At 45.6% G+C, this 16,453-nt stretch overlaps 1 protein-coding gene across 5 annotated transcripts in view; it reads left to right on the top strand.

Annotated features, from left to right (window-relative positions):
* Positions 1 to 16,453, top strand: part of LOC119437396 (protein zer-1 homolog) — a 166,690-nt gene that overhangs the window by 89,203 nt on the left and 61,034 nt on the right. For all 5 annotated transcript variants that reach the window (XR_007465025.1, XR_007465026.1, XM_049660495.1 and 2 more), the window contains 3 exons: positions 4,904 to 4,951; positions 8,519 to 8,586; positions 11,779 to 11,976. Coding sequence is in view for 3 of the 5 variants with exons in the window: in XM_049660495.1 (XP_049516452.1) it covers positions 4,904 to 4,951; positions 8,519 to 8,586; positions 11,779 to 11,976 (314 nt within the window). In the remaining 2 variants the exon portion in view is untranslated. The remainder of the gene's footprint in view (positions 1 to 4,903; positions 4,952 to 8,518; positions 8,587 to 11,778; positions 11,977 to 16,453) is intronic.

A 16,453-nucleotide genomic window follows, 5' to 3' on the forward strand; every position in this document is an offset into this window, starting at 1 on the left:
GCAGAAAACGAAACTTCAAGGAGCGGGCTAATCTGCGCCGGCTGGCTGTACCGGCGGCGGGCGCACACGGAGACAGTCGAAGGGGAGGGAGCTGCGAGGGAGCTGAGAGAGAGGGCGAGGGGAGCCACCGAAGCCACTGCCGCCGAAGCGGCGGAGTTGCCGAGGTCAAATCCGCTTCCCTGCCGCCCTCCTCCCTCACCTTCGACGGTCTCCGCGCACGCCCGCCTGTCTTGCCGTCGAACGGCGCCATCCAGTGCCCTAAAGTTTCGTTTGCTGCCGAGCGTTGGCTGGCGTGGGCCGTTGCGCGCCGCGATAGTTCAGGACTCGCACCGTTCGTGCATCATGCTATGGTGCTCTAATACTTCAAAAATAGGTCCTTTCTTTAATTAGAACTTTCTTTCATTCAAACAAATTTCCGGGCCCCTTCGAGTTCGAATTATCGAGATTCGACGGCGACTGGGCATCGAGACATCCTAACAGTAACAGCGAATTCACACCCCCTACTGGCGGCTTCATCACGTTACCGGGAGCTAATCTCGAAGGCCATGCTTTTATGCGTGGCAATCGCAACAGCAGCATGTGCAGGAAATAAGTCATGGTGGCCACATTTCAAGTTCACTATCGCTGGCGGCTGTCGTTCAGGCATCGCAACTCGAGAATCGAACGTCTGGGCATATGAGATTTTGCCAATTTTGTGCCTGTGCAGTAGATAAGAAACAAAAATAGTACGCACTAACCGTTTGGTGGGCTATGAGCGACTACTGCTTAAGCGGTCAGCCAATACGTGGGGTTCAATGGGGGCTGGGTGGGCGACTACGTTTAAACCGCAATTACACATTAAGCGGGTACGTATTAACGAGGTTTGACTGTAGTAGATGTCGAATCAAATTATGGCAAAAAAAGGAGAAGATAGAATCGAATATTGAATATCGGAAAGTTTTTCACAAAATATAATGCTTACAAATCTTAGGCAATAAAATACGGTGCTTCACACTTTCGGAAGTCTCCTAGTATTGCATAACAAGAATGTAGCAAGCTATCAGTAACTTAGTTACATATAAATGATACAGTACAGTCTATGCTTATTAAAGGAAACACCAAATTAGTGTGCCAGCACTGATTACAGCTCAGTTATAGTATATGAAGGCCTTGAAAATATTCTTTATCAGTATAATTTCTGTTGAATACAGTTAAACCTGGATATAACGAAATTGACAAATTCCCGAAGAACTTCGTTATAAAGAGGATTTTGCTATATGCAGGTTCAGCACGAAAATTCGAAAAAGAAACGCTTACCGTATTTACTCGATTCTTACCGCTTACCGATTGCGTCGTTGCGTTGTATAAGCCCGTTTATAGTGTGACGTTATCGGCGTGCAGGCCAGCGCCGTTTGCGGCCAGTCACGCTACGCCGGTTGCGCTGCGCCAGCCAAAACTCAATCTCCTCTATACTCCGACGCGCGCGCTGTCGGCTCTTATCTTCAGAGCACTGCGCAGAACAATCCCAAGCCTGCGCGCCGCTTTGAACAGCTGTCTGCGACCATCGGTGAAGCGGTGTGGGTGCCTTTATTTCTTCGCGCGAAATGGCATTATGGGTGTGCGCAGTCGGCGCGGCCAATGCGCGATTGGGTCAGGAGCCAATTCGGCGCTGGACCCATCAGGGCGCATTGGAAGCCGCTGGTTACGTTGGCTGCGCTGGTGCGCTCGACTATAGAGGGGATTGTTTTCGCCAATGTGATGTAGCGTGCGCGCGCTCGTTCCGTCGGACTATAAACTATAAACGGCCCTATAGTGTCACCTAGTGTCAGGATAGTGAAGTGAAGCGCAGAGACTTGCGCAGTAATGAAAGAGTGGCACTGCCAGCGTGTTGAAAAAAAATGTCTTTTTTTTTTCGTCGGCAACATCAACTGGAAAGGAAGAGTACCGGCTTGGCAGGCTAGGCCAGCAGCAGCAAGCGGCGGGATCGGGTTTGAATGAAAGGAGGAAAAAAGGTCACGCCCGCGGCTGCAAGGTCCCCGGGTCGAGGGATGCAGGCCTGCCTCGCGCACGCTCCCACGCACGCACACGTGCGCTCGTAGTCGCCTTGAATTCGAGCGTGCCAAGCGCGACGCTGCGCTTCACGTTCTGTCGCGGCAGAGAAGGTGCTTCCGGTTGCTGCTCGTGTAAAAATGACAAAATTTGGGGCGAGGTCTCTAGGTTGTTGGCGAGGAAAATTTGTTATTTCGAGGGGGTCTCCCGCTGCCACTTCGTTACGTAGAGGTCTCAAATACAAGTGCTTCTATGGAGTAACGGCGGGGAATAGAAAAACTTCGTTACGTCCAGGAATTCGTTATATGGATGTTCGTTATAAGCAGGTTTAACTGTAGAATCAAGCGCTTTCTTTTCTCTGGAACTAATGAATTAGTGACATTCTGTTGAGCTGATTGCCACTGAGGTTCTTAGTTTAATATTGGACCTGTGTTTTGCAGCAATCTTTCATTTATTGCATAGAAGGTGTTGCTTTCTGGTTTTTCTCCAAAATACAGAAGGTTAGTTATTGTAAGGCCAATCTGCGTGACAGATGACTGCGCATCACGTGACTCAATCACTGCTTCGTGCGTAGCTGGTATGGGCAGGAAAGAGCAGGCACCATCCTTGCTGTTTCATTGTCAGGTTCAGCATGATTTGCCAACTGACAGATTCTGAAACCTGGAGGGCACGACAAGTGCGTGCGACACTCCCCGCCCCCTTCTATTCGTTTATCTGCCATCCGCGCAAATGCATGCAACTGCGCCGTGACACTTTTGTACCTGCAGTGTAAATCCAAAACTAGTCTAGTCACTTGTTGCTCGAAGCTGCAAAAAGAGATCGATGTGTCTATGAACGACGTCGGAAACGAGAGGAGGCTGTACGATGTCTTGCAAAGATGGTGGCCGTGAACAACTTTGTTGCCATCCCATGCACTCGCTTTCGTTTGCGAGGCTGTTGTTGGAGTGTCAAGTGTCGCGGGGCTGCTGCGAATAGATCTGCATTGATTCGGCACCAAACCGTAACTTTAGTCGCCGACGCCCGATGAAGCAGCACCGATTAGGCCTAATGGCCTAGGCAGTGTGGCCTTGATGAAAATTTGCTGCTGGCCGCAAGCTGTTGTGGAATGCTTGCCACTAGTAAGTTTATAAGGGTGGCTTAACAGTGAGCGGTCTCGAGATCACGCGTGTGGTTTAGATTGATGGCTGTTGAAGTGGTATGAAGTGCGTCGCCACATATCCAACACGATCTGTGGGTCTATCAGTGGCTAATCGGCCTGATCTTCGCATATCCTTTCGTATTTTACAAAATATGTGCTACTTTTCTTGCTGTTCTCTCGGTCCGTGTCGCATTATCATTTCAAATGGTCTGTCGACCCGGACAGACCTTGTACAAACTAAGTACGTAGTTCGGGCAGTGTGTGTGCGATCCCAGCATTGGGCCGCCGTCAGGGAGCACTCACAGTGACAAAGTCTGCTACCACTCAGCAGGGGTAGCCCGTCTGTGGTGCGCTCGATGCTTCTTTTGTGGCGAAAACTTAGTGAAATGCTCGCATGGCGGCATCAAGCGTGAGGGGCTACAGAGTATGCAACATGTAGCACTGTGTGGGTTTCTACACAAAATATATTGAATATTCTAAAAATCGAATACAGTCGAACCCGGGTATATCGAACTCGCCAAAAAACGTTTATTAGTTCGATATGTGGCATAATTCGATATAGGCCCGCTATAGGATTTGATGACGCAAAGGCACATACCAATAAGAAAAGTACTTTATTAATATGGTGGCTTAGTTGCGTGCCCTACTTTGGCCGTTTACCATTTGAAAACGGCCGCTTCGACATCTTCGTACACAGCAGTGCGCACACGTCGGGCACCACGGGCACCTGGCCTTTTGTCCGACTTGGCCCTGATGTCTGCCTTGTTCTTCAGGATAGTACTCAAGGTGCTCCTTGGAATCTTGTACGTGGCGGCGACGTCAGACTTCTTCTCACCGCGCTCGACTCGATTTATGATTTCGAGTTTCGCGGTGAACGGCAAATTCTGCCTCTTTGCACAAGCCATGACGACAGCGTGCCAAGAAAGTTCACAGAGCGCCAACAGGCAACACCACCAGCACGGACCACGCTGAATGAGGACTCGAGGAAAAGAGGCAGCAGCAGGCACACAAGCATAAAGAAAAATGGTGCTCACTTGTACCGCCTCCGCGCCTCGGAGAAAGCACGACGGCTTCTGATTGGCTGTAAGCGCTTCGAGCCGGCCAGGATAATTTTTTGCAGGGGGGTGTTCGCCCGTGCACAGCCGGGTCTAAGCCACTTTTTCTAGGGTGGCGCCGGCAGTTTTCCCCGCCACCGCGAGGGAAAGCCAACTTGCTGGGGCACTTTTGAGACACATGGAGTTTGATATATCGGTTGTCGTTGCTATCTTGTTCGATGTAACAGTAACTTTTGCTATATATTCTCCATGTAAATTTACCGTGTTTAGAAATTGTTTGATATACGGGATAATTTGATATAAACGGGTTCGATATAGTCGGTCTCGACTGTATTAGATATTTGATTTGCTAATGTAATTATTCGAACATGCACTGTTTGATTCAGTTTTGAGTATTCGCACACCCCTAAAATTTTTTTAATGATTTGAAAAGTGGTCTTGAAAGCATCGCCTTGATGCCAAAAACCAGCTTAAAATCCGCACGTGCCACCTTTTACTGCTGACTGCCGCGTAAGTGATGGTGAATGCAGCTTGCAGCCACAGTACCACCTTTACAGTATGCTGTTTTTTCCTAATAATTTCTTCTTTTGCGCTAAGCTAGTGTGTGCTAGGTCAATAAGTCGGCTCATTTGGTTCAATTTTTTGATGGCAGCATCCACATATTTGTGTGTTCTTGTTTCAGATTTTCACGGACAAGCCTGAACTGCTGCGAAACATGATGGGACTGCTGGTGAGTGATGTTACCACAGTACTCAAGTCTATAAGTGGCTTGCTATGATGCCTACAATATGGTGGCATTTTGCAGTATGTGAGCACTCCCACATACTATAAACTACATACCACAAACCATTCGACATCAGGAACAAGCAAAATATGGTGACAAAGGCTTTTGGTATTCATCATATAGACAGGCAACGAGTGCTGTCAGTCTGACTGATTTAACAAAGCATGCTTCTGACCTAGTCGTTTGACCACTTGGGCTCTCTTATTTTTTTCCCTCCTCCTTTTTATGCGGGATCTCACCCCTGTCCCCATTTCAACTCCTTGTGTCATCTCCTTTTGTATTCCTCCACTTCTGGTGAAGTTTGGAGGAATACACTAGCAACCATTAGAATATATTTGAAATTGCATTGATTTAGTGCAAACATGAAAAAAAGTTATGGTGATCACATTGTGCAGCTGAGTGTGTCTGCTTAGGAAAACTATTGTTTTAAAAATAATTAAGATATATTCATTTTTTAATAGATAATTTATGGGTGGCCTTATAGCCTCCTTGAACTCCAACCTTGTGGAGGTTGGCTTCAAAATTACACCAGAGACAATAAACTATACCAGAAAGGATAGGCTAAGATGTTCTTGTATAAGATAAAGCTAGGTGAAGCAGGCAGAGTATGTCAAGCATTGAATAATTTTTTTGCCACTGGTTTTTGAAAAAATGGATCTTTTCTGCAAGTCGTACAGCTGCATCATCAGTGACTGCGAAAAATAATGTGCACTACATTGTAAATGGCACCATATGATGCGGCAGTCCACGATGAAAAGTGAAAGCAATGAACCGTCATGTCATGTCACATTAACCGTTTATTTGAGTTTACAAACAATGCTTTTATTAGAACAAACTGGAGAAATTGATTCTGTCCACATTCATGGAAGTGACCCATGCCATGTGATCAAGCACATATGTTCTGATTTTTGTGAGAGAGCAGTTTACAATCGGAACTGATTTTGAAAGGTTTTGTTGGGTCTCAGGAGTATAGTACAGGATAAGGGCAGCTATGTGCCATTTTTTTGTTTTTTATAAACATTGCATCACTGGAAACATTTTAATTTTTTGTTGGTGTATCTAAGAAATTTTTTTTTTTTTTTTTGCTGTTTGAAGCAATTTACAAATTCAAGCAGTACATAGTCTTGTTCCTAGCAAAATTTTAGTGTAGAAACCATCTTAAAAGCATGTTTTTTGTAACACAGTTTAGGAAGGATAGTTTTTCGGGTTTTAGGGTGCTTGGCAAAAAAATGGAAACAGAAAAATCAGTTTAAAATTTTCAAAATATAGTACTTAATTTCTGTGGCAATGGCGATCAATCGAAGCCCATGCTACATAGATTGGGCCTTCCTTTGCAACCAGACGCTGCTCATCGGCAATTGGTTCAAGCTCTCTCCTTTTCCTTTCAGCTTTTTAGAGCTGTCAAGAGCTGTTATCTGTGCTTGTGAGGTACTTGCCTTAGTCACTTGCTCAAGGTGCTTCCTTGTCTGTGCTCCATATTCTAGCTCCAGCCTCTGGAGTACTTTCTCTGTGCCATGTGTGGCCTCCTTGAACTCGAGCACAGCCAAGGCTGCTGTAGTCTCCATTGTTCTCAGGGGCACAAACTGTTCTGGCACCTCTTCCTCGTTAACCCTTTGAAGTTCACATTTTTAAAGAAATCTAGCCTGTCGGCCATCTGTGCTGAGGAAACAGGGTTCGAAACCAACCGTCGGACTAACTTGGGTCTCTGCATATGTAGCAATGTGTACGTATGTGCCACCCTTCAACGATCAGGCTGACATGGGTCGCTGTAGATGCGGGACTGGGTAGGTACTGCTGTTCGAAGAAACTCGTTTTGTGCCCAAGTGACGCCAACTTGGAGAACTGGGTATGTGCCACTAGGTCTGTGCTGTGTTCTTCAATTAATGTCTTTGATGGCAACTTGGATAACCAGGTATGTACCACTGGGAACGTGCCACTCTAACGTGAAATCGAACCCACAACACAAGGTTTCCTCAAGGACAGCAGCCCGATGCTTTAGCAGGCTGTGCCATGAATGCACTAGGTATGTGCTGCTCTTGAGTGAACCTCGGGTCAATTTGGGTCGCTGAGTATGTGCTACTGTGGCACATATGACTAGAGGTGTGCGAATAGTGATTTTTGAGACCGTCTACGAAGCTCCATCATCACAGCGGTATGGAGGGGCTTTAGTTTACGCCTCTGGCTATCTGTCAAAACACCCAGCCCGCCTGTGGTTACCGGAATACCGGACACGCTCGGCGCTGGCGACAGAACGCTCGCAACGCACGCTGCTTGATCGCTCTCGCTGAGGATCAACGGCCGGGCGACTAGCGGAGAGGTTGGAGAGCCTTTCGCTCTGGCTTCAAGACAACCGGAAATAGGCGACAACAAGTCACAACATGACGTAGAGCCAGCGAAGGCGGAGCTTAGCCCCGATCACTCGGCGAACGAGTTGAGGAAATGCATGGCTAGGGAGGAGGGTAACTCGTAATCGTCCGTAGCTCTCTTAATATGAGACGCTTCGCTTAAATTGTGACGCAAATGTTTTACTGTAGCTGTACCCTACGCGTCTACAAAATTTGTCTGAACCGTTTCAGGGACCCTTTAAAGTTAGCAAGTTTTTTGCATTACATAGCACCTTATGAAGTGTTTAATAAAAGCACAAATGGCGCATTAGGAGCAAACAAGTAGTTTCTTCACATACACAGGGCTCCTCGGGAAGTGCGAACGATAGCTGTATATATGGCCTGTAAAGTATGGCTACCTAAGCGACGTAGCCTGCTCTACTGTGCAAGTTCTCATGTTTTTGGTATATACAATGTGCGCTGGGGTGTTTGCTCCAATTTTATGTTTAATTGGGTGCAGTTGACATTTTGAAATATTTACAAAGTATTTGAAAAATATTTGTATTTACAAATAGGGACGATTCGATTCAAAGATTGAATCGAATAAAACTTTTCAATTCGTTATTTGAAAGTTTCAAATATTCGCACACCACTACATACGAGGGAGCAATTCGAGGGAAGTGAGCAATCGATTCTCATCATTTAGCGATTCTCAACGATTCATCGGTGCACCATGCTTCTCGTCTCGGAGGCCGTACATGGACTTCTTGGCAGCACCACTAGATGGCACAGTATGTCCAGAAAAAAGCGTGAGAGAGGAGCTCGATTACTGCATTATGCATTTCTCAGCTTTCGCCACGCACTTGCACGCCATACATTTCGGAGGCCATGTGCAGGCTTCGTGGTGGCAGCGCTAGATGGTGCCAAGTGTTCTAGGGAAGCACGAAAGAGGAATCCAGCTGCAGTTACACGCCTCATACATAACTCATTTCGATTGTGGCAATGCGTCGTGTGGCTACATTAATTCAATGCTAGACTCATTACCGTCGAAAGTCATTGTGAGATGGGTTCTGCCAAATTTTATGGGCCGAAGTTGACACTTAGCTTTTAAAAGGAGGCAGCTAGACCTTTGAAGATATTTTGTGGCTAAGCATGTGACGGAGTTTAATGGCTGTGTCTTGCTGTGCAGGGCAACGTGGCTGAAGTACGGGAGCTCAGGCCACGGCTCATGCGTGACGAGTACCTTCTTGTGTTCAGGTAGGTGTGCTTTTGCAAGAACCCTGTGATGCAGCTTGATTTTGGGACAGACACGTGTTCATGTCAGCTTTGTGCATGGCAATCGTGACAGGCATGTGCTTATTGTGTTGTGAAAGAACACCATAAATTCAGTAATGCATTCAGTGTTTTGGGTTTCAGGTTTAGTACACTCTGTGCCAGTATGAAAGGGATTTTTCTGATGTGTGTCCAAATCGAAATTCTTCCTAATGTGCAAGTCAAAACGTTGCTCACAGCTATTCGCAGTGCTGGATGTTTCACATAAGTTCAACCAAGCTTGAAAAAAAAAAGTGGTACATAGTAGGCAAATGATACTCAAGTAACTCAGTACAGTGAAATCTCAGTATAATCTCAGGTATCTAATCTCAGGTATATAACTGAAATCTTAGTTTTGCAGCACAGCCGCAAAATTAACCATCACAATAGCATTTCAGTAACGCAAACGACCTACCTTTGCAACGGTACGTCCTTGAACTCGTTTCTCACAAAAATGCACACGTGATAATCAGGCAACGCGCATTTATTTGAAATAGTTCGTAATCATTTTCTGGCGGGTGCAGCACAAACTCTGCAGCATGACTGTCCACATTCTTATGCACTGCTTTGGTCGCTGTGCCGCTTTTTCCTATGAATGTGCGGAGTTTCCTCAAGTAGTCCAACGCATCTGTGGCTGACACGGACTCGTCGCGATCTTCGGGTGCTACCACAGCACCGTCGTGGTCCGTGACATCATTGTCCATGTCATCATCGCTGCACTCCTCATCCTGAGTCACTGTGCCCTGGATGCTCTACAGGATGTCATCTGTGGTCAGCTCTGCTGATGTCCACATCGCCTCGTCACACTGGACATAGTCGTCAAATGTGGCTGAGGGATCGACGGCTAGCTGCTTGGAAATCTCGCTCCAGAGCTCGCTCGAACCTGCCCTTCGCTGCCGGTTCATTGCTTTGTGGTTGGCCATCTGTTCTCGTCAGGCCAGCCTTCTTCCAGCAGTTTTGAATGGTGGTAGACGTGACGCTCCACCATGTGCCTGTAAGCATTTCCGCAGCCTGTCAGATGTTGATGGCTGTCGAGTGCTGCAGGCACAGGTTTATGAGCAGCCGCTGAATAAGGTGCTTCCGAAAGTGCGACTTGGCGCTCCTTATTATCCCTTGGTCCAGTGGCTGCAGTACAGATGTGCAGTTTGGTGGTAGGTACTCCAGACGCACATTTGTAAGCTGTATGTTGACAGTGTGCGCCGAGCAATTGTCAACAATCATCAAAATGTGCCGCCCCTCCTTCCTCATCTTTTCGTTTACCATCAGCAGCCACTCGGAAAACAGCTCATGGGTCATCCAGGCGTGCTGGTTTGCCCAATAGTGGCACGGCAGTGACACTACATTCTTCATGCAGCATGGCTTCGAAAACCTCCCGATCACTAGAGGCTTAAACTTTTCAGTCCCATCTGCATTGCAGCAACGCAGAACGGTGACTCGAAGTTTCGGCTTCTTGCCACCTTTGCACTGTTCTCCCTTAAAATGCATTGTCTTGTCCGGGAGCAGCTGGTAAAAGCAGGCTGCAGGAAGAGTTGAGCTCATGGCAATACCAAAGCCAGACTGCACTTCCAACACAATAAAATACCAAGAAGAAAAATGATGGAGAGGCCTGATACGGGTGACAGCACGTAAACAACTGAGAAAGCAAGAAAAATGCAATGCATCGTCGCCTCCGCAACAGGAAAAAAAAAAAAAAAAAGCAAAAGGAAAGGTCCACTTCAGCATTTGTTATGGTGGCTAGTACTTTTGTTGTTTTTTTTTTTTTTTTTTCTTCTCCTGCACCGTCTCAGGTTTTCAGAGCCCATGCTCCTCACCTCTCCTCTCACAAAACCTGATGCCTCCTCACAACGGAGGGGGGGGGGGGAAAGAAAAAAAAAAGTCCCCCACTCTCATTTTTGCCCTCCCGCACCATTTTCTGGTTTTTGCGGGAAGCAAGTTGCAAGGCGTCCGCTCTTCGTCTGCTACCTTACAGCTCTGGCTGATACACTGAAATCTAAGAATCCTCGCATTTCGGAATATGAGTTCGTAGTACTGAGGTGTTGTTAAGGTGACATGGGAATTAAATAACTATCGTTATTCTGAAATGTTCGTTATTCTGAAGTTCGTAGTACTGAAATATTTTTACATTGAAACTATAGGCAGTCGGCATGGTATTTCTTCAAAGTTCGTTAATCTGAAATGTTTGTTAATGTGGTGTTCGTTGTAACAAGGTTTGACTGTACTATGGACAATATTCTATTTGTATCACTTGCCTAAAGGCCACTTCACATGCTGTGATAGGAATGATAAAAAAAAAAAAAATTGGCGCAGTTACACTTGTTGCCCATCCCGCACTCTCTAAACACATTCAAGATATGCACACTATTACTGCTATAGTCCTTACTGCTCAACACTTGTTGCAGTCTACGAGAGAAGAATACTGCTGCAGGAGAACCGTGGTTGTTGCGTAAACAAACCGATTCTTTAGCAGATGCCTTGAGATCATTTCTGCACATTAGTTTCCAGTCATTAATTAAACATGCGCCCCGCCTTAAGCAGCTTATAAATTTGTTGCCTTTCTTTTGACAAATTAATTATTTGGTCAGTCTCGCCAGAATTTAATTCTTTTCAAACAATGTGCATTGCTGTAATATTGTGCTTATCTCTTTCAATAAGCACTACACTCTGCTGCTACGTACCTGTGGCGACGCTTTGTTTCATTACTGCCATTTTCATGATGTACCAGATACAATCACTTCTCCTTCATTTCTGATGAACAAGCTTCTCAGTTGAAATGACTTTCAATTGTTAATGGTATTAGTGGTATCAAATAACGTGAATGAGCCTTTTGTTGCAAACGTAGTCCATGCAACCTTTATATTTCTGTTTGTTTAGAAGTTCTAAATATTCAATATTAAATTCAATATTCGAAGCCCATTTTTTTAGAATATTCATATTCGATCAGTTACAAAATTTCACTAGTGTTTGGACATTCCTAATTGTGCTCCATCAGAAAAAATGGCTGGGCTAAGCATGCGTGTGCAGTGCTGTTCACACATGCACATGGAAAACCTGATTAATACTGTTCCTCTTGTTTGTAGCGTGCCCGTTATTCCTTTGGTTGATAGACTGTCCGACTGATGCAATCACTGTTGGTTGCAGTGAGCTGCTGGACAGCGAGAGTGATGGCATCGAGGTGAGCTACAATGCAGCAGGCATCCTGGCACACATCCTATCAGATGGGGCTGAGAGCTGGGACCAGGCTGCCATCCAGGCTGTCTCGCGTGGTCAAGTGCTAATGCGCATGCGGCGGGCCATTGACCGCTGGGCACTGGACACCAAGCGCAACATCAACTACCGGTCAGTTGACCTTAGGATTTCTGTAGGGCACTGGCTACTAATGATGAATAGGCAACTTTACCGCTGGTGGGAGCTGAACCCACAACCTCCACATGGCACGTACGATGCTCTACCAATTGAGCTACGGCGGCAGCTCTCCCCCTTGCCACTTTCTTGGGTAAATGTGTGTGGGCGTACTAGATCTAGCCCTGGGAGTGCTAGTCAGTGCCATTTATGGGTCGTGATGGTGCTGTTGCAGAAAATTGCTGCTGTAACTCAATTGGTAGAGCATTATACGTGTCGTGGTGGGTTCAGGTCACCGGTGGCAAGTTCTCTTCTCTTTTAGTTTTATTTCCCGTTTCATTATTATTTCTACGCATCAGTTAATTGACGCAGTTAATTTCATCCGTGCATTCCTTGGCTTCAATTGGCTGTAGTGCAAACAGTTACTCATTTCCTGAAGTCAGAGTGCATAGCAAACTTAAACAATTTACAATGAATGCACTTTGTGTGTGGTTTGTGTTCATATTGTTATCTCCGCAGACCCCGGGAACTCATTGCAGCGCAGAATTCATTAAACTCGTGGTGCTATTAACTCATCCTAATCGGTTCAGCCAGTGAGCTTTGACCTAAAATGTAGTGCAAAGAGGAATAGCCACTGCACAAGTACAAGTTGTTGATCGGCTTGAAGCTGGAAAGGCAAGGTGTGGAGGCATAACGTGTGCGCGCGTTCATGCTACATCGGACTATATTTAGGCCTTTACGGAGCCCTGAAAGGAGACATTGCCACCGTTGCCCGAATAGAGTTGGGCCCGGCTGCGAGTTGCAACCAAGTCTCACTACTTTACTGATCACCGCAGTGTCTTCATAGGCATAAAAAAAAAAGTTGAATGAACACTGTATTCATTGCAAACGTGTCTGTATATCATTGCGAAACCACACCTTGGCCACAGCTCGACAATGGCCTTATCCAGGGCACTGAAGCTTTCGTTATCAACCAGGGTTAACCAAAGCTTAACGTCCCCAATTTTTTTATTTTGGACAAAGTAGAAACTGACACAGTGCAGAATTCAACCAGCCTGTATGTATATATGTGGAAAAAGCTTTGTGACCACATCAACATGCCTTTCCCGCGAATCTCGTGTGGAAGCACCCTGTGTGTCTTACAGTACGCTCATGGCCACTTGTCATACGTCAGGAATGGGTTGACACGCCACAAGATTTGTGTCTTTTGGCTTTCAAGAGTCCATTCTCGTTCAGACCACCCCATGAGCACGAATGAAACACGTCCAGTGCGGCGTGGGCCTGCGAATCGCACAGCAATGAGTTTTGAACACCGCTGCTGCGATGATCTTACTCGTGAAGACTACTGAAGTGCTGTTATGGTGTACGGTGGTTTTGTTTAATTGAAACTCTAATGGAAAAGTCTACCGAAACGTGGAGGGCATCAGATTCGTTTTGGCCACTTTCGGAACCCTAAAATGCCAATGGCAGAACCCCTGGGTTCCGTGGAATTTATTTTGGGAACCCCTGCTTTAAACCGTAAGGACTAGCTTAAAGAGGGACTGTGAATTCAAGTGGCTCTAAATCAATTTAGACAGGTAATGTTTTGCTTCAGAACTGTTTTCATTCTTTTGTCAGGAACAGGTTAATTGCTAGAGAAAATGAAGGCCTAATTTTTCTTTCTTGAATTTTATGGTCAAACCATAATACCTGTATGTCAGTGTGATGTCATGGATTTTGATGTATTTTCTCATATTTGGGCAGCGTCAAAGCAGTAAAATTTATTAAAATTTGCTAGGATGAATCTATATTTTGTTTACAATGTACCATATTTACTCGCATAATGAACCCACTTTCTATCCCGAAAAATATGCGCAAAGTTGGGGGGGCGTGTTCATTATGCGGGGTAAAATTCTGAGTGATTTTTTTTTCTGCTGTCATCTCTAAAAAAGTCCCAGTTTCGCCCAAAAGGCGAACCATTGATTGCGATAGCAGATGCGTAGACAGCTACACAAAGTAAGGATAATAGTTTTATTGGCCGTACAGACTTGCGAACATTCGCTAACTATGTAAAATTAACAAGCATGATGTTAGCACGCACAGGCAAACATAAACACACTACGCTCGATGACCGCGGGTACCCGCTGCCACAACCCTGGCGTGAGCAAGCGCGGCAGCAACAGCAAGTGAAGTGACCTTCGTGCCGTGTAGCGCTTTAACGCGAACTGAGTGGCGATAATGGAGCATGCGCAAAGGTATAAGCCGCCGTCGCACCTAGACTCAGCCCTCGACGCAGGTTGCTTTCAAGATAGGGCGTGCGCGGCCGTGCAATGCGCAGTTGCTACGCCGCCTCCCTCCCTTACCTCTCCCCAGCGCAATGTGCGCGACGGAATATGGCACGTTTTCTCCCCGCTTTCCTCCCTTGAACGCAGTTATTGAGGGGTGATCGTCGGTGCCGATGGCAAAAGCTCGCCTGGAGGGTCCATATAATTGCTATTGCGATAAAAGTAGGAGACACACGGTAAGATTTGATGTCCAATACGGTGTCCAATACAATCGTACCCGCCAGACGCCATACCAGATGCCGAATCGTACCGTGTCTCTCCTACTTCACGGCAGGAAATTCAGGGTGCATTCATTATGTGAGGAAAAGAAAAAAACACACTTGATTGGAAAAGTGTATTGTGCGTTCATTACGCGAGTGCATTTATTATGCGAGTAAATACGGTAATGCAGTCCTTATTTACTGGTAGCGTCACTACCACCTTCTGTTTTTGGGTCTTTAACTGGCTTACCAAGCATCCTCTCATGGTAAGAGTGGCTGTTTTGATATTGCAGATGTGTAATGTGCTATGTACTAATACCACCTTACTTAATACTCCTTCCTCTTTAGGGACCATTTAAGTGGCACCACAGGCTCTTGAAGGCCAACTGCAACAAAATTTTGTTTTGGCTAAATTGGTTATGAACGAGTAATATATACTACTGAAGCAATTTAGGCATCTGTGGTGTTTGTAATTGTCTAATTTCTTATTAGAAGCCTTTAAAGAGCACCTAAGCAAATGATGCGTGCACCTAGTGGTTAGCGGTTATCAGGTCGACACGTTGCCTCCATGATTTTTCAGCACGCCGCGGGTGTTGCCTAATCTCCGATGTCATGCTGAGGAGCTCTGCATTGCGAGTCATGCATCACTTACGGCAAGTGATAATTGCGGCATTTTTTTCCCAGTTTCTGTATCAAATTTGCTACTTTTGCAAGCCTTTGGTGATGCCTCCACTCGTATTTCAAATGTAAAATTTAGCACGGAGGCTGCTTTGCATCTGCACTATCTGAAACTAGGCTTTTTTTTACATGGCCCAAAATTTTGTTGCTGGTGGCCTCGAAGAGAGTGTGAAGGCTTCAAAGAACTAGACATGCGTGTGGAATGTATGTGTTCTGTCAGAATGCATGCAAGACAGATGACATGCCATGTTTGTCGGCAATCACATGTGCATTATGTCGCATGAGTTGATCCTTTCCTGAACAGCATACCAGGTTCATAACACGACATGTCTAAGGTTCATCGGTGTGCATTTTGCACCATCATAAGAGCTGCAGAAGCTCTGCCATTCTTTCAATGATAAGCATACCTGCCCATCCTCCTAATCTATTCGTAATTTGAATTGTTTGATTTGACGTCACAAAGTTTTTTAGTGGTGAAAGGAAACCAAAGGGGTACTTGCTTCGAGCAAGTTCCCGAAGAAGGCGGAATGGCCAATAGAAAATTTTTTTGTAAAGTCACTGTCATTTAAAAACAATCTGTTGCTAGTCAGTCTCTGCGATTTTAAGTTTGCTGCTGCTTATGCACTGCATTTAAAGGTAAAATATTGTTAATGAAGTGCGTCTGTATCCCTCAAAAGTCTGTGGTCAAACCATGCATAAAGAAAAAAAAAACTCCGTGCAACTACTCCCCCTCCCTCATTTTGATGTCATATGCAGAGACCTGAATTTGGCAGGTACGGGTAAGTGACAAGTTGACAACTACGACAACTACTACAAGCATTCAGGGCACACATTAAAAATATACTAGTGCTCACTGTGCTTCTCCAAACTTGGAAGTTTCAAACTACAACTTGCAACCAATAGTGGTGATAATTTCTTTTTCTGTCTTGGCCTTGCTAAGTGAACAGAAGACATTGAAAGTGCTTGAGTGAGCTTGGGATACAGTGAACTTCTGAGAATAACAAATGCTGGTTAAGGGGTGTGAAAAATGTTCTGGCGCTTAGTAGGCCTGTATAATAGCAATGAAGTGCTGCGCTGAAAGTAGATGAATTGTGCTGCCAAACTGAAGCTGCTGCTGTCAGTGCCATTGCATGGAGCACTCTTTGGTGATAGCGACAAAGTCCTCGAAAGTTATTATCCCAAACAGTATGCTACAAGTGGTAACTGTACTCTGTTGGACTTGCAGTGCAAAAAAAGAAAATGGAAGTATGAAGTTGGCTGATAACCATTTCT

The sequence above is a fragment of the Dermacentor silvarum genome, chromosome 1 (assembly GCF_013339745.2).
Source record: "Dermacentor silvarum isolate Dsil-2018 chromosome 1, BIME_Dsil_1.4, whole genome shotgun sequence".
NCBI classification, from domain to species: domain Eukaryota; kingdom Metazoa; phylum Arthropoda; class Arachnida; order Ixodida; family Ixodidae; genus Dermacentor; species Dermacentor silvarum.